Source organism: Callospermophilus lateralis, chromosome 13 (genome assembly GCF_048772815.1).
Source record: "Callospermophilus lateralis isolate mCalLat2 chromosome 13, mCalLat2.hap1, whole genome shotgun sequence".
In the NCBI taxonomy this organism is placed as follows: domain Eukaryota; kingdom Metazoa; phylum Chordata; class Mammalia; order Rodentia; family Sciuridae; genus Callospermophilus; species Callospermophilus lateralis.
Window position 1 is genome coordinate 93909641 of NC_135317.1, and position 18985 is coordinate 93928625.

Here is an 18985-nt window from a genome sequence, read left to right on the forward strand (position 1 = left end):
TTTGGTGAGTCACTTGAGCCTGTGGTTACAGAAATTACTTGTATTTACGAACCCCTGGCCAGTAGTGATGGCCAACAATCTCTACTTCCCCTGCCACAACACACACACACATATATACACACACTCTCAATGTTCTATGAAATACCTATAATTACATCTTGCAAAGGATTACACATCCAATGACTTCACTAATGATGCAAACAGTTTATGTCCTCCCATACTGACAGATAAAAACACATACATTCTCTAAGCACAAAGCTTATAGTCACAAATAACTTTCTGCTTAAAGACAATTTCAATTAATAACCACAATGGGAATCTAGTTATTTAATGCAACCACTAATCTAACATGTCACCAATAAAATCTAAGCAGATTTATCACAAAACCAGGGTTATATTCATTGGACATGCATTAATAATCTATACAACTTAACATTACACCAGAAAAGGAATTTATAAAAGTTCTCTTAATTTTTGGTGGTTTTCAAATTTCATGGCACAATTACCAAAAAAACTGTAAAAACAGATTTCAAATATATTCAATAAAATGGTAAAAAATTGAATAAGCCTTTAAATTTTTATACTCAAGATTTAAAACATCAAGCTGGCCCCAATCTGTCAAAAATTGACAGATAAATATTTACAATGACTAGACAGACTTTAGTTACAGCGGTATTAGAGGTCTACTCCCTCCTCTCAAAACCCTTTGGGGTTAATTTCTCAATGCAAAACATGTCTTTGTAAATACTGTGGATAATATAAAATTTAAAACATACCTACAATCAGGACAGGAATGAACATATAAGTCAATCTTTTTTCTGACCTGTTAGCATAAAGCCTTCTGGCTCCCAGTCAACACTGTCCCGTAATATAAAACTAGTAAGAGTAGAATAACTTCACCCTGTTGTAGTGGCTGACATTCTTCTACAGAATTACCTTTCACTATTTATCAAAGCAGGGCTTAAGCTCCATTAATCTACTTCTACAGAGTATAATTAGCAGAGCACCAAATTTATGCACTGGTATAGCAACTTAAAATGCTAAGCACACTTTTCAAACAGAAGCAAACCTATTTTTTCCATGTACCACATTGTTCTCAAAACTTATGTGGCTACCAATAAGAAAAGAATTAGGGAAGCTTTGAACATATCTTGTACTTTTCATCAAGGCTAAAGTGCAAAATATCTCCATATTTCTGATATTTTAATAGGGTAAAAAAACATCAAACACATAATAAAGGAACTAAAGTGACAGTAGGAACTAATACAAAAAGCTTAAATAAACAATTGAGGACTACGTATTACTATCAATTTAATTTTTCTTTCTTCAGTGAAATATGTCAATGACCTATGTGCTCATAGAACTTAAGGTTTTGATTCTCTTCCCCAAGACCAGAACATCTAAACTTACAGGGAGGAAAAAAAGGGAAAAAAAATAACATTGCATGACAATGGACACCAAGTTCATAAAGAACCTCTTTTTAAAAACGAGATATTATGGAAGAAAATACCATGAAAATAATAATCCTATGAGAATTGTTTTTAAGCACAGTAAGTTTGAGCCTCAGTCTTCATGAAGATACTACAGTTTGTATAGAAAACTATAAATATACAAGACTCCAAGGAAAAAAAGTCAGAATACATATTAACAATCTGTAGTCCTAAAAAACTTTTGAGGGGAGACAGAAAAGGACGGCCAACTGAATCTTCACTTAAGAATACAGAACTATGAAAAATTCCCAAGTCAAAGGTGCTCCCAATGGAACCATACTTTGTGAAAGCACACAACTTAGATATATTCTTCAAAGGAAAGCAAAAGTACTGAATAACTATAGTCCCTTCCAAAAAGTAAATCTTAAATTAAGGGGAAATGATTCTAAAAGTGTAAACGAGTCTGGCTCAGAAAGAAAAATTGAACAACATATCCAAGATCTGTCCATAAAAGTAATGATGGTACATCTTTAATATTAAAGAAACAGGCTATAAAAAAGTTCAGTCTCAGAATTGGTTTTTAAAAGCTCATTTGTGCTCCTTGGTGGGTGCGTAATAAAGTTCCATGGGTTTATTCACTTTCCAGTACTTCTCACTGACCAATTCCAAAGAAAAAGAGCCATTTAATACCTAAAATGAAAAAGAAAAAAAATTATAAAAACTGCATGAAGCACAATAATAGCGAGATAAAACGAAAACAGAAGTCTACAGAATCTTTTTTATTTTTAGTACTGGGGGTTGAACCCAGGGGCACTTCACCAGTGAGCTATATCCCCAGCCATTTTTATCTCACTATGTTGCTTAGAGCTTTGCTAAATTCCTGAGGCTGCCTTTGAACTTGTGTGATCCTCCTGTCTCAGCCTTAGCTAGTTTATAGGCATGGGAATACAGGCATGTACCACCATTCCCAGCCCTTTTTTTATAATCTTAGGGAATATCAAAAGTAAACTACTCTGTTGCAATTTCTTTTCTAGGAGTCTTAGGGCTGTACATTGTTTTCTTAGGTCTCACCCCACCACTCTCCACTAGAGCTGGTCAAGATGCTCCTATTATTTTATAAATAGTCCATTATTTTAAATACTCACAGTGAACTGGCCACTTGCTGTTGCTATATAAATGGTATACTGCTTCTCACTGGCTGTGTCAAGGTTCATCTGGTTTGATTCTCCCTTGCTTCGAAGTTCTTCTAAAGCTAATCTCACAGCCAGATACTTGGATAAGTGATCAACAGTGGCATTACCTGAAGTCTTTATATATCTGGAAGAATTAAAAATTAAAAATTTAATTTGTAGAATACCCTGAGAAAAATGTAAATTATGTATTATATTTCTAGAAAAGCTAAAGTAAAATGCTAATGTTTCAATTATTGACAAAGTAACAAATTTGTTGCTCTATAACCTAAAACTTTCTAATTGAAAGGTACAACACCCTCACTGTCAGATATGAAAGCTCTACCATCCTTACCTCCTGTAAAAAGTGACAAAAATAAAAAAATATACACAAAGTACTACAGAAAGTACAATATGCCCTTCAACCCCAATGATTCACTGGATATAAAGTTCTAAAACCTTCTGAACTTGGAGTTCAGGGGGGATTGATTGATTAGAATGAAAGCTTTCCCCTGTGAGCCTGGTTAAACCAACAAATAAATAAACCTGCTTCCTGTTTTCCTTTTCAAAAAAAAAAAAAAAGATCTACTGCCTATGGCAGCAAGAGGAATAGTAAGAATATCAGCAAATTGTTTATTGTATAAGATTTAAAATTTCTGTTTTTTAAAAAACAGAAAGGAAGGGAGGAAAAAAAGGAAAAAATTACAATGTTTTTTAAAAAATCCCTAGACTTCTATGCATAGAAGTCTAGGGATTTTTTAAAAAACATTGTAATTCTGTTCATTCATTCATTCAATTATTACTTTGTTAATCTGCACTCAATCACACAGCAGGATGCTGGGAATACAGAGGCAAATGCATCTTTGCAGCTTGAATTTTAAAAGCCTTTTGGTACCTGATATGGTCCTTTCCTGTCCTCTACCTAGGAGGGTCGTTCTTTTCACATGTACAACTTTGGATGGGAGGTACGTAGGAAAAGAAAGCCATGCAGGACCTATATAAACAAGCTGAACCCTAATAATGGATGACAAATACTGCTTCTATTTCTTATGCAAAATTGCTCCCTACCTTTTTTATGGGGGACCATAGTGTTAAGAATCAAACCCAACACTATGGTCCCCCATAAAAAAGTCACAGTCACCTTTTAACTCCAAATTAAACATTTTGAACTCATATAGCTAAAACTAGCCCACACATTTACCTTGTCTGTGCACTGTCATCTTTTTCCATAAGTGTGGGATGAGGCCTGAATACTAATTCAATTTCACTAGCACCATCCATTACTGGATCAATTGCCACTGTTGCATTGTTATTATCAAGTTCAAGCCCAGAATCATCAGATGTTTTGGTCCGTTTGTTACTAGGGCCTGCTTCCTGATTGCTATGTGTGGATGCATTACTACAATGTGAACTGTCACCATTATCTTCTGCTCCACTGCCATTTTCAATCTGCTGTTTCTTGCCTCGCTGTAATCTAGTTAAGGAGAAGGGGGAGAAAAAGAAAATAAAAGATGCATAAATTTATATTTAGGTCCTTAAACCATCAAATATGAAGCATGTTTGCTACTGAACTTTAGAATTCTAAAAAATTTTGATAAGTCAATTTGGTTAGTTGAATAATATCATTGCTTCCCACATGTCCCTGAACAGTCTAGAAAATCTCAAAACACACTATAGTGATTTAAACCAATTTGTCAACTCACTTTTATACTGGTAAGTCTTGTTTATATTTTATCATTTTTATAAGACTATAATTCTAAAGAAAGGCATGATTCAAATTTGAAAAAGTAAAATCTCTAAGGGAAGTTATTTATGCCTCTTTCAGGTGTAAATTAGAACACTGTTAAGCAAATATAATATAGAGGAGGATGCATATTTAGCACTAGCTCCTGGGAGACTTGTCTCAAAGTCTGCTAAAGTAATGCAAATGAGGAAAATGGGATGGATACAGATGCAGCTCAGCTATCAAGCTCAAATTCTAAAGCCAATTACTGGGCAAGGAACTTTGTGTACATAATCTCCTTTACTCCTCAAAACAACCTGGCAAGGCAATACATTTCCATCAATTTGTAGTTAAGAAAAGCCAAAGAAACCGAGTTACAAAGTTAAATAAATGGCAGGAAGAAAGCTAGAATGTGATAACAGACCACATTCTTTCTATATTATTGCCTGTTTCTACCTGTATGCACAATGAGAGGGATGATGAAAAAGATAGGAAAGAATGACATGTACTTCTGAGATTAGTATGTTTATTGCCAGTAACAAGGATAACCTATTGATTTTAAAAATAATTTTAAAAAGTAAAATTCTGCTTATAAAAATCTATGGATCATCTCAAAAATTTTAAAACAGAAAGATTAATGTATTCAAGGGCAAAATTATGATTCAAAAAGATATACAGTGGAATATTATTCAGTCTTAAAAAGGAATGAACTCTGGTCCCATACTACCATGTGAAGAAACATGTTGAAAATACTGTGCTAAAGGGAAATAAACCAGTCACAAAAAGACAAATACTGAATCCCCTTATATGAGGTTATCAATTTATATAAACAAAATAAAATGGTAGCTACCATGTGCAGGGGCTAGGAGGGGAAATGGGGAGTTACTGCTTAATTGGTACAGCTGGAGTTTTAAAAGATAAAAAGGATTCTGGAGATTGGTTGCAAAACAGTGTAAATGTACTTAATACAACTGAACTCCACACTCAAAAATGGCTAAGAGACAGTAAAAAAATTTTTTAAACACTTTTAAATTTTATTTATTTTTTAGCTGTAAATGGGCACAATACTTTTTTTTTTTTTTTTTTTTTTTTAATTTGTGATGCTGAGGATAGAACCTCACATATACTAGGCCAGCACTCTACACTGAGCTACAACCACAGCCCCAAGACAGTAAAATTTGTTTCATGGTTTTGGGAGGTTTTTGGTGTGTGTGGTGCTGAGGACCCAGGAGTGCTCTACCACCAAGCTACATCCACAACCCCTTTTAATTTTTTATTCTGAAACAGCTTTTTGCTAAACTGCCCAGGCCTTGAATTTGTGATCCTCTCCTGCCCGTTTCCCCAGCATCTGGGATTATAGGCATGTATACTGCTCCAAGCTAGATTCCAGTGTTTTAAAAGGAATAACCTGGGCTGGCTCAGTGGTAGAGCCTAACATGTGTGAAGCACTGGGTTCAATTCTCAGCACCACATACAAATAAATGAATAAAATAAAGGTCCATCAATGTCTAATTAAAAAAGAAAGGAAGAAAGAAAAAGGAATACCCTAATTAGGCCTACAAGCATATATTATAATGAAAAGATACTCATGTAGTACTATGATTTGTTACCATATTTTATTTACACTTTTCAAAAAGTAAATTCAATATTTAATATTCAGAAAAATGGCTATCAGGTCAGGCTCTCTTTCCAATTTACCTGTTCATGGCCTGTATCTTCAGTCCTTCCTCAATGCTGTGACTGAGTGCCTGTTGATTATTGTGCTTGTTGATCCTGGCTAATACTCTCTCTTGATGAGCTTCATACTCATCACGACTTGGATAAATTTTGCTGATGAGTGCATCAAAGTTTGGATCTGGCCTTAGTGATCTTTTGGAAACTAGCTTTTTCCGACAAGTAGGACATTCTTTGTTGCTAAATAAAAAGGAGAGAAAAATGCAAATAATGCTAGTATCTTGGGCTAAAGACAAAAATATCCAGTTCTTTATTATAGTTGTCATCTTTACTAAGTCACAGAATTTTAAATGATTAATCTGAATTTTCCTGAAAAATCTAACCAGTAGGTAAGTAAAATTTTGGAAATCTTAGACACTACCACTTACAAATAGAAAAATTTGAATACTTTTTAATAATAATTTACATATAACCATTTTAGAAATAAAAATCACCCCCCCCCCTTCTTTTTTCTCACAGTACTGGGGAATTGAGCCTAGGGGCACTCTACGGCTCAACTACATTCCCAGCCCTTTTATTTTGAGACAGGGTTTCACTAAGTTGCTGAGGTATGAATATAGGATCCTCCTGCTTCAGCCTCCTGAGTCACTGGGATTATAGGTGTGCACCACAACACCCAACTGTCCTTTTCTAATTTATATTTCCCTCTTCTAATATCCTTGCCATACAAGGAAAAATTATCTTCTACTTATTTACAGGTTATCAACTTTTTTCTTAGAATAACACTTTCATATGGATATTATTTTATATATTTAACAAATAGGAAAGCCATGGTTTCATGTTTTATAATTTTATCAAAATAAATACTTATCCTATGAGACTTCTGAAATTACATGAAATCAATGATTTCAAAACAAATATTTGCCAATAATTAAAAACTAGGCTTTAACCAAATACTTTGGTCGGAAAACATTTCTCCAACACAGTATAACTTATTTCAACATACCCACTTCTAAGGGCTGTGATAATACAATCTGCACAAAAACGATGCAAACACTCCTTGGTAGTCATGGTGTTCTTCAACATATCCAAACAAATTGGGCACATTAATTCACTGTGTAGACTTCTGGGTGAAACCACAATCTCCAAGCCATCTGTTATTGCCTCCTGTAAAAGAGTCACTTTAAAATTGAATGCTAATTTTTTAAAAAATTATGGACAAATCTGACCATATAAAAGTACTGAAAATGGTAAAAATTAACATGTATGTATCCATCACCCAACTACTACCACTGTTAACTCATAATCAATCTTCTTTCAGCTATAATATAATCTAATTCCCCTCAACCTGACCATCACTTCATAAATATTTTTATTTTAATGCTAAAGATAACAATGTATACAAAAACTTAGTAGTAAAAAATTATCCTGGTGTGATTAAAAAGCACATTTGAATATATTTGAATAGATAACTAAACTGCATATATTTGAATTTGAAATCATATACCTTAGTAGCTCTAGTTATTAATTCTGTGCCTCTAAATTATTATGACACTGTTTTTTCTTGTCTGCAAAATAAGGAAGTTAGGACTAATCGAACTATAAGAATTCTTCCATCTTCAAAAATTACCACTTTAATAAATTGTGTTTCATGCTACCCATTAAAGTATTTTAAGATTCCAACAAAAGTACATATTGATTTATAAATTTAATAGGATTTCATTTCTAAATCACTTTTTAACCTCAAAAAAAGTATTATCCTAAGAGCAATTCTATAAAAAGTGTTCAGGTTTTCAGACTAACCCACAGCTATTTTAAACCACAACACATTTGAAGTATATGTATTACCATATGTAATTGTCCCTAACCGTCTGCAAAAATGCATTTGGAGTTCCAATGAAGAATTCCAGGATACACTGCAACAGAGTGATTAGTAAATGGCACTAAAAACAAAAGATTACCTGACTCTACAGCCACCAATATCAGCTCAGATGGACTAAGGAAAGTTCTTGTATGGTGGGTAATGAAAAGTAATAGAGAAGCTGCAAGTAAGGGTTTTCCAGCATGCTACAGACACTTCCTGTTTCCACTGCTCTCCATCCTACTTGTGCTTTCTTCAATATGGCCAGAGATCAACCACTTTCAAGTCAAGTCAGTAATTATAGATAATGTCCATAAAGGGCTCAAGTAGAATATATTTAAATTTACAATAATAATTACCTCTATTATTAAGTAACTATTACGTTTTAACCTCTCTACACAAAGCACTGTAAGCATTTTACTTTACTTAAACAAGCATACTTTTTTCCTGTGCTATTGTTTTTTAAAAATACATTTTTAATTAAAATATAGTAATTATACATAGTTATGGGACACAGTATAACATTCCAATACTTGTATATAGTGTATAATAATAAGATCAGGGTACTTAGTGTATCTACCACTATCATCTCATACATAAATTTTTGTGTTAGAACACTCAAAATCCTAATATACAAACTTTTGATTTAATAATTATAACCTCTATTTTATATATTAGAAAACTATCACTCAGCTACTATGATGAACCAATTATTATCTCCCTCTTTAGAACAGACCTTACAAAATTGAATCCTGGATAAATGTACCACCTGGAGCATACAACAATGTGGGGGCAAAGAAAGAGGAGAACCAGAATGCTATTGCTAAAAATTTCACCAGCCTGAAATGGGCATCCAACGCTGCTCAAACTAGTTTTTTCTTTCTCTACCCTATTTAATACCTTTTCTTCTATCTGCAGGCATTCTTCTACCTGCAATAGTTTACTTCATATGATATTTCATTAAAAGAAGCTTCCTCACTTTCTATCAAACCTATAAATTATCTTCTCTCCTTTCAAGAAGAACTATGCCTCTTCCTATCAAAAGTAAATTCCTTCATTTCTTCTCAAAGACATCCCTCTTTGGATTATTTTATTTGCTCTCAGGCTTCAGCAATCTCTTCCTCTACATTAAATCAGCCTGTGACATTACTATCTCAATAGAGTTGCTGCATAATGAAATGTGAAAAATACATTCTACATATGTCCTAGAATGTGCAAGAGGAAGCAGGGAAAGGGGCATTCTACTTAGAAAACAAAACAAAATTGAAAACTACTCAATCCCACATTCCCCTCTGAAATTTTGCTCCATTTCTCTGCTTCCCTGCACAGCCAAACTTTTCAGAAAAATTACCTATTTGTTTTTTTCCTGTTACACACAATTATGATAGCCTTGGTTCATGACAAATTATATCTTGAATCAATACATGAAGTGTCAGCTAAGGAACCTAAGTCAGGTTGTCTTGTATATAAATTTACTATTACTGTTATGTTTTAAGTTTTTAATTTCTAAAACTATGTTCCAGTTTATATATACCTCATATTTCCCTTAGGTTATCTTGGTCTATATTACCTGAGGTGTTCGTTGTAATTCATATAAACTGAGTTCCCATGTTTTGCTTAATGGTTGAGTTCCATTTGTCTGCACAGCCTGAGACATTGCTAGGAATAAAAAGAAGACAAAAATGATTTTAGTATTTGGAAAGAAAAATGTATGGTCAGAATGTATGTGTAATCCCCAAAACTGAGTTTGAAACTATAGGTGGGTTCAGAAAACCGAACTCTAAAATATGCCTCCCTGGGCTGGAGCTGGTGCTCAGTGGTAGAGCGCTTGCCTAGCATGCGTGAGGCACTGGGTTCAATCCTCAGCACCACATAAAAAATAAATTAATAATTAAAGTCATGTCCATCTATGACTAAAAAGGTATTTTAAAAAATAAATAAAAATAAAATATGCCTCCCTGAACTTCAAAAGCGAGAGCACCTGGCAAGTAGCAAACACAGGGAAGAATTTTCTCTGAGGTTCCTTTGCCTAGTTTACCACAGGTTCTGCCAAAGACGAACATACATGCTTTCAAATATTCTTTTTTCTTTTGTGATTGAATTCAGAGAACTTCACACATTCTAGGTAAGTAAGTGCTCTACCATCAAGTTACATCTGTTGCCCCTTTTCATTTTATTTTGGGACAGGGTCTCAGTAAATTGCCCAGACTGCTCTGAAACTTGCAATCCTCTTGCCTCAGCCTCCTGGGATTACAAATGTCCACCATGTCTGGCCAAATATTCTTACTGAAATTTCATCATCCAAGGAAGATTAAATACATGTGAAAGAAAGAAGCTGAAAAATCAAACACCTGGGGCTGGGGTGGTGGCTCAGTGAGAAAGCACTTGCCTAGCATGCGTGAGGCACTGGGTTCAATTCTCAGTACCACATGTAAATAAATAAAATAAAGGTCCATTGAAAAATCAAACACCACACTTACAGCCCAGAGGAACTATGTCCCAGACCACTGTCTGTTGAAGTTCATCCCTACTGCCCTAAAAATTATTTATTAACCCTCTAAAATTAAATTACCTATAGCCTCCAACTTCTCTCTCCCCTATCTATGAAAACAGTAGTTAAGCCTCAACCAACTGGCCTTTCATAATTCATAGGAAATTTGTATAATTTTTCTCCTTTTAATCTGCCTATTATCAGTTTGTTTCAGCAGAGTCAATTATTAAAATCTTCAGAGGAAAAGTCTGAACTTCCCTAGAAAACCTAATCTCCAATGCAATAGTATCAAGAGGTGGGGACTTTGGGAGGTTATTAGGTCTTGAGAAATCAGTGTCCTTTTAAGAGGCTTAGGGAACCATTTTGCCATACTACTATCTAAGGACACAGAAGGTGCCATTTATGACCAGACTTTGAATTTGCTGGTGCCTTAATCTTGAACTTTTCAGTTTCCAGAACTGTGAGTTATAAATTTATGTCGCTTATAAGTTATCCAGTCTAAAGTATTTTGTTATAGTAGGTCAAATGGATGAAGACAGGAAGTAAGCCTCAAAACTAATTTTTAGCAATTGTTAATCTTAAAATAATAAAAACAAATTATACATTGGTTCCTCAAAATTAAAGAGGAGAGGTTTAAGAATATGTCCATTTATAAACATAAATTATTTTCAGCAAGAGATCACCAATGATGTCCGAATGCTGGCATACAGAAAGTACTAAACATTATCAAAAGTGCAGAACCATCATTGAATACATAGAAGATGATCTTAGCTCAAAACAATATTTTTATGAAATTCATGGTCATGGAACTTAAGACTGAGTCAAGAAAACGTTAGAGCCATATAGTCCAACTTTGCTTACAATAGTATAGTATTTTAAACCACAGGTCATTCTGCTTCCACTTTCATAGCTCTACCCTAGGAAGTCAGTTCTAATGCTGAGCTTAAAATTGCTAACTCTTCATCCTATAGCTCCCCTCTAAAGAGAAACTGATTAACATCTGATGATTTTTCTACATGAAAATTGTTTAAATATTCAGAGACCTGATCTTTGTTTTTGGCTAACTATCGTAGTTCCTCCAACTACTTCCCATTTGACAGCATTTCAAGGTCTCTTCATTACCCTCATTCATTAATCCTGCCTTCAGTCCCAGTATAATCAAATAATATAAGACCCATTTCTCACCTATTTTTATATAGGGTGATAAACACTTGGGGAAGTGTCAACTCTTCTGGGGCACAGAAAAACAAAGGGTCTCCAGTTGTACAAATATTTAGTAGGTATCTATTATTTATTAGCCAAGCATTAGTTTCCTAAGGTCCTTACCTCAAAATTATAGTCTTAAATGGTTAAACCATAGTATGATGAGATTAAGTCTAAGGAGGAGTAAGGATAAAACATCGTGGAATTATAGAGAAGGATCAGGGAATTTGAGGAGTCAAGGAAAGCTTTTACAGAGATGAAATAAGCCTTAGAAAGAAGTTACTACAGTGGTATTGGAGTACAAAAGCAATGGGGTTTTAGTCCAAAGAGAGAGCTGATGTATGAAAACAAAGACGCCTAAAAACCAGGTATGCTTATGTTTGGAAGGCACCAGAAATTTAAAACAAGAGAGTAACATGATCCAGTAGTTTTATAGAAACTCATGCATAGTATAGGAAAATAGAAACCAACTAGCAATAAAATCGGTAAGAAAACCACTGGAAGAAAATTTGAGTGATGTGGTAACTATTCGCACTAAACCATAGACCATTAAGTGACATAGAGGACAAAGGTGTAAGAAATAAGGGTCAAAGATGACTTTGTGAAACCAACCGTAGTTTACTAAGGTAGAGAATATAGAAGGTGTGAGAAGAGTAGTGGAGTTGCTACACATGATAAGTTTTAATTACTTACAGACCTTTAGTACAGAGGTCCAGTAGACAGTGAAAAATAAATATCCCATGCCTACCTGAAGACACAATCTGTCCTTTATTTCTATGCTCAGGGGCTAAAGATTAACAGACTAGTAATCATACAGTTTGATTACCATGGACCCAAGCCACCAAGTCGTATGGCTAGATATCTGCTATAGCAACTGTCTCTTTGAATCAAAGTGAAAGTTGCAAACTTCTCTCCTCTACACGTTCTTACTATAATCCTAAATTATTATGCTAACTAAAATTACCTCAGCTATTATGGGAAATTTTGGACATGTCAAAGATAATATCTCTAAGAGAAGCTCGAGAAAAATAAGGAGAGAAAGTACTGAAAGTACAATGGCTAGCTTTTTTGATTGGTATGCCAAGGCCTCAAAATGAAACTCTGGCTTCAAAACAACACCCATGAAAAATTCTCTTGCAAAAGCCAAAGAAACCAAACTCTCTGAAATCTGCTCTCATTATATATAATATCAAACACTTCATACTTTCATTTCATCATCTACCTTCTATTCCTCTTTGTTCCCTCCCCTAAAAGCCTAAATCAAGATAACTCTTAAGAAAATAACCATTGACTACTCACCCACTTGTAACTGCTACAGTGCTGGGTACGTCAATGGAAACTAAATTAAGACACAATTTAGGACTGAGTTAACAATCAAAGCCAACAGATGCGTGGAAGAAGGTTTAAAAAAATGTTTATAATATTCAGCAGGGACCAGAGTGAGCAAAAGTAGGGTAACACTTATATAAGGCCTTATGTAAGTGTTTTTCCTTTCAAAGTTAGATTAGGAGAACATCAGCAAGTTGGCAAAATAGAAAGCCTTGGACCCTCCTTCCTTCCCACAAACACACCAAGACAGATGTGCCCTTTGTGAAAAATCCAGAAAGTGGTTAGGGGGCTCTGGCACCCCTGCTGAGTGCACGGTCACCCACATGGGAGCTGGTATGAAAACTTCAGACAACTCCATGTCATAACCCCTACTCCAGCTCCTACCCTGTTAGGAGGAAACCTTCTCCCAGCTTCTCCCTGGGGAGGAAGAACACAAGCACTGCACACCCAATGATCCAAACTTTTCTGGGATCTTTCAGAAGACTGACTGCTGTCTACCGTATCTTGGGAGTGCTGAGAGCTAACCCAAGAGGGATCAGTGAGAACAGAGACAGAAGTTCAAGTAGATGGTGTCACGGTAGTCCCTTCTCCCCTGGCTCAGCAGAAGAGAATTGATGCAAAAAATCACAGCTCCTAGCTTCTCTCTGGGAAGAAAACAGTTGTAAAGATCAAAGACATAACTTATCTAAGTAATGGCTAAGAAAACTGTCTTGCTTGCCTTAGAATGCTGGAGGAACCCAGAATACTCCAAACATCTAGAGACTACTAAGGACAAACACAGCAGACTAGACTAGCACAAAGATTTGTGGGGCCCCCACAATCTCTGGTCAGGCTGATCAGTTATATAAGGTTTTGCCCAATCAGTGAGGCTGATCAGGCTGTCTTCTGGTTTCTGCCTTGTCCTCCAGCCTTTCAGACTTTAACTATTACCTAGACCATCCATTTTTGTTCTTTTCCTCTTCTCTATTTATGTTAGTTTCTACATTTATAGATGATGCTCAAAATTTACTCCTAGGACTGGGGATGTGGCTCAAGCGGTAGCACGCTCGCCTGGCATGCGTGTGGCCCAGGTTTGATCCTCAGCACCACAAACAAACAAAGATGTTGTGACCACCGAAAACTAAAAAATAAATATTGAAAATATTCTCTCTCTCTAAAAAAAAAAAAAAGTTTACTCCTAACAGGTTAGGGGTTATAACAAGGAGTTGTCTCAAGTTTTCATACCAGCTCCCATGTAGGTGATTGTGCACTTACCAGGGGTGCGAGAGCCTCCTAATGTGTCCGTGCAAGGGCAGTCTGTGAAGACTAGGAAAGGTGGTTGTTTAGTCTGATGCACAGTGTTAAGGAAAATGAAGAAATAGGGAGATATATTCAAAACAAAAAAATAAAACACATCTCCAGAAACTGACCTTGATGAAACAGAGCTATAATTTCCCTACCAGAGAATTTTAAATAACTGTCCAAAAGCTTTTCACCAAGGTCAGGAGAATAATGCATGAACAGCAAAAAAAAAAAAAAAAAAAACAACAAAAAAAAACTTTATAAACTACCAATGAGAAAAAAATGATACTGAAAAATAGAATTTGCTACCATTTGATAAACTAGGATAACAAAGGCTTTGGAGAGGTTTCTGGTCCTTTTTTCTCTCTCTCGTTATATCTGCATCACAGTGTTTATTTGTATCGAGAGTCTTAAATAGTACCCCATGGATGCTAACTTACCTGACAGTGTAGCAGATGATTCTGAGACCAGGGAGGGAGGAGGAAAAAGCCAACCTTGCTGATTGCCAAAACAATTATCTCAACTGTTAAGAACATGTCAGCAGTGTAGATGTTTTACTGGCCTTCCCTTTAACCTTACTAAAAAGAGTGGCAAAAGAGGAACTGAGAACAAAAATTCCATTTTTGCCTTGAGACACAATTCACATATACAGAGGTGGCTATAAAGTCTACTCTTTTTTTTTTTTTTTAAGAGAGAGGTGTGAGAGAGAGACAGAGACAGAGAGACAGAGAATTTTTTTTTTATATTTATTCTTCAGTTTTGGGCGGACACAACATCTTTGTTTGTATGTGGTGCTGAGAATCGAACCCGGGCCGCACACATGCCAGACAAGCGCACTACCGCTTGAGCCACATCCCCAGCTCCTAAAGTCTACTCTTGAATGAAGAACATGATAACACACACACACACACACACACACACACACACACGCACACAATTTCCACTTTTAGCAGTCACTGAAGATAAACTCTCAAGAAATTATCTTTCTTTGCTCTAGGTCAATAAAGTGCTTCATTTAAATTTAACGTAAATTCCACTCTTCCCAAAATTTTCTGTAACTTTGTCTCTTCTTTGGCTTAGTGAGAAGTTGCGTTTCTGCTTGTAGTTCTCCCTTGCTCCAGCCAAGCCAAATGTAAAGCACACTTAGCTTCTGCTTTTCACGTCTGAATGGGGGCTTCAATCAACAGTGTTTGAGCGTCACCTATAAATGTAGAAACTAACATAAATAGAGAAGAGGACAAACAAAAATGGATGGCCTAGGTAACAGTTACAGTCTGAAAGGCTGGACATAGCGCACGCGAGTGCGCTACCGCTTGAGCCACATTCCCAGCCCCCAAAATTTTAAATTTCTATTAAAAAAAAATAAACAAAAGAAATCATAAGCAAATTCAAAAGATTAGCAATAGAGAAAAATATCAACATGTATAATAATCAAAGGCCAATATCTATAATACAGAGTCATCCCCTAAAACAACACTTCTGACACTAACACTAAATGTGTTCGTTCTTTTTATATCAGCAGATGATTCTTTAATTCTCCAGATACCACCGAGTGTCCAGTGATTCAATTTAGTTCTGACACTTAACTGTTTAAAGTTAGTTCAAGACCCCATTTAAGGGCTCAGGCACAGACTGCCCCCACCTGAGACATTCTTTCCAAGTTCGGGCCTCATGTACTTTTGACCAACTGCCTATGTAAGAAATTAGGAAGTCCCACAATCCCCTCCTCACATTTGATAATTTGCTAGAATGGCTCACAAAACTCAGGAAAGCACTTTATTTACATTTACCAGATTATCATAAAAAATATTACCAAGGATAGACATGAACAAGCATCTAGCTGACTCCTCACCTTTAAGAGCGGCCTATTATATGTCAAATATTTCAAGGCACTTAAATTTTGATATCATAATGGCACTTTCAGTTTCACTATAGCACATTTATAGCCTCTAAGCTTTTTGAAAGATGGCTGGCTATATCTTACCCACCACAATGTATACTCAATACCTTTTAATGTACCTGGTACAGAGCAGTCATTCAATACGTACTTTGCTTAAAAAAAATAAAAGTGACTAAAGGAGCTCTAATAGGCTTCCTTAACATTTCACATTTCCATGGTGAAAAAAGTCACATTAACACAGGAGTTAAACATTTTTTGCAGTGTCTTGCTTTGGTTTTCTGCTTTAACAGTTTTTGGTCAGAATCCGGTGTGTACAGTTTCAGTGCCATCACCTCTCAGGTGCCTGCCACAAGAACTGCATCTACATCCCACATGCACTAAATACAAAGGCTGCCATCAAGTGCCATATCAACCTAGAGCTCTATCCACCTTACTGCTTTAACAGCGCAAAGATGTAGCTTTGAAGAACTTTGCCAAACATTTCCTTCACCAATCTATGAGAAGAGGTATGCTGAGAAAATGATGAAGTTGCCTAAACTCCTTGAGAAAATCACCTTCAGGAAGAAAGATTTTTATTGGCTGTTTTAACAGCTTCCCTCCATGATTAGCAGGCTCCACTACTATAAACCTGTGGTGAAGTCAAAACATCATGGCAAAAGAATATGGCGGAACGAAGTTGCTCACCTCATGGTGAGCGGGAAGGAGGAGAAGAAATGGGGGTAAAGGTGTTTCCTCTCAATCCAGTCAACCTGACAACCTAGACTCACCATCATACCCCTGCAGAATATCAAGAAACCAAATCACAATGACTAGGAGAAGAGGCTGAACACAATGGAGTGTGTATTACACTTAGGAAAAAAAATGGATCAATTATTACTAGACCCTTGCAAACTAGTCACCGAAAAAAATGACGTGTGACTTCAATGAGATGCATTACCTGAATAAGGAGGTGAAATCTACCAAAGATGTGCGACAAACCCACAGCATGTTGGGGTTGCCTTAACCTTTCTACATGTTGCCCCAAAACATCCGCTTAAATTTACATTGTAATTGTACAATGCCTTCAAATAAAAACTTTGGTACTAAAAGGAGGACAGGTGTAAAAGAAAACAAAGATTTAACAATGAACATATTTTTATGTTTCTCTATGATCAGATATTTCTGAGCAAAGAAATTGTCCTTCAAAAAACAAGCCTTGAAACTTAAGGTGGAACTGACAGAGATCTGGTTCTCTGGTAGTATAATATTTATTTACATTTCAGAAGGGTTGAAACCCCAGATTATGCATATATTCTAGGGGTTATAAATTCTGAGACTTGTCTGATCTCCCCTGGGTATTTATATTTCAAAAATTAAGAACCTAGGATCTTTTTGCCTCTTCTGTTCCCAAGGAGAATTTGTTTATATTAGAGAGTAAAGGTTTATGTTCCTCCCAGGGGCTAGGGGTTTTGTACAAGAAGTATGAAGTCCCCAAGTTCAAAATTTCTGGATCCTGACCTACCAAATAAATATCCTATTGTCATGGCATTGACCTGAGGTAGGAACTAAAGCAAAGGGGAACAGATGAGGAAACTCCTGTGACATTATTTTGTCCCTGCTCCATAAAGTTTGTCTACGTTCAGGTTAATATAAAGAAATATATCTATAAAAATAAATAAAGTATTGTGTCCATCTACAACTAAAAAATTATCTAAAAAAATAAATAAATAAGGGCTGGGATATAGCTCAGTAGTAAAGTACCTCTGAGTTAAATTTCCAATACTAAAAAAACAAAATGTGGTGTGTGAACTACTGAAAAACTTGTATTTGTATACTAGTTCAATTACATTATGGGTTAATCTTCTGAAGACTAGTCTGGGAATATAAACACCAATCATAACATTTTTTTCATATATAAATACTCATTTTATGGTACCTGGTAAACAAACTAATATGGAAGCTCCAGAATAATTTCTATTCAACCTCTAACTACAATCCTTAAGTACATCAAAGAGTATGAAAAAACTTCAGTCAAGTCTATAGAAGGTAAGTGCAACAAAAAATAGAGTTCACGGGGAAAAAATTGAAAATGTATGTTCCTATTCAACTCTTTTGAGACCCTAAAACTCTCAACACCTCTAACTGGCCCATTTGAGGAAACTCTCAAGACCATTTGAAGAAACAACGATCCATTAAATCATAAATTTCTCAACAATAAGGACAAAGAACTTATTTTAGGGATGTCCTTATATTATGATACAAGAAATGAGACAACTAGAAAGTACACAAGTCAATCTACAAGGGTTTGCATTTTAGCTCTGGAAGCTATTAGCTGTGGCTATCACAAACTTCTCAACCTCAGAAATCTTTTCTTTTTAATCTGCAAAATTATAAAAATTTGCAGGATTCTTGGCGAAACTGAATGAGATGTTCATATTAAGCGCTATAACATTACATAAAACTAAAAACTAAAAGGGTATCATCACTTCAATTTCAATTTAAAGAAACATCCTTATTTCTTAGCCCTCTGACACATAGAAAACTAGAAATAACAAAATATTTAGCCACTTGCTAACTTGCTAACTCACCAAGATTTTAGCCAAGCATGGTGGTACACAGAGAAGCTAAGGCAAAAGCATCACAAGTTCACGGCCAGATTGAACAACTTAGACCATCTCAAAATAAAAAGATCTGGGAGTACAGCTTGGTGGTAAATCCACAGTACCACCAAAAAAAAAAAAGGATTTTACATTAATCCTTTCAAAAAGAGTACTTTTTTTTGAGAAGAAAATACTGGAAGTTAAGAACTAGAAGCTTTGGTTATATAGCTCATATTACAGAAAAGCAATGAGTAGGCTGATTCTAAAGGACTCATTCAAGAATTATAACAAAAATTGTCAATGCAGATTTGTCAGTTGTCTGTTAATAACCTGTATACCAAAGAT

The 18985-nt window shown here is 35.4% G+C and overlaps 1 protein-coding gene across 3 annotated transcripts in view; it reads right to left on the reverse strand.

Annotated features, from left to right (window-relative positions):
• Window positions 1–1932: 1932 nt before the first annotated feature.
• The window catches only part of Rnf2 (ring finger protein 2), a 38695-nt gene continuing 21642 nt past the window's right edge, over window positions 1933–18985 (reverse strand). For 2 of the 3 annotated variants that reach the window (XM_076831445.2, XM_076831447.2), the window contains exons 2-7: window positions 9428–9516; window positions 7003–7163; window positions 6021–6236; window positions 3801–4073; window positions 2576–2747; window positions 1933–2120 (exon numbers count right to left, since the gene is read on the reverse strand). In XM_076831445.2, the coding sequence (XP_076687560.1) occupies window positions 2019–2120; window positions 2576–2747; window positions 3801–4073; window positions 6021–6236; window positions 7003–7163; window positions 9428–9514 (1011 nt within the window). In that variant the 5' untranslated portion in view covers window positions 9515–9516 and the 3' untranslated portion in view covers window positions 1933–2018. Of the gene's footprint in view, window positions 2121–2575; window positions 2748–3800; window positions 4074–6020; window positions 6237–7002; window positions 7164–9427; window positions 9517–12850; window positions 12932–18985 lie in introns of those variants that run through there. The other variant, XM_076831446.2, reaches the window with a different exon arrangement.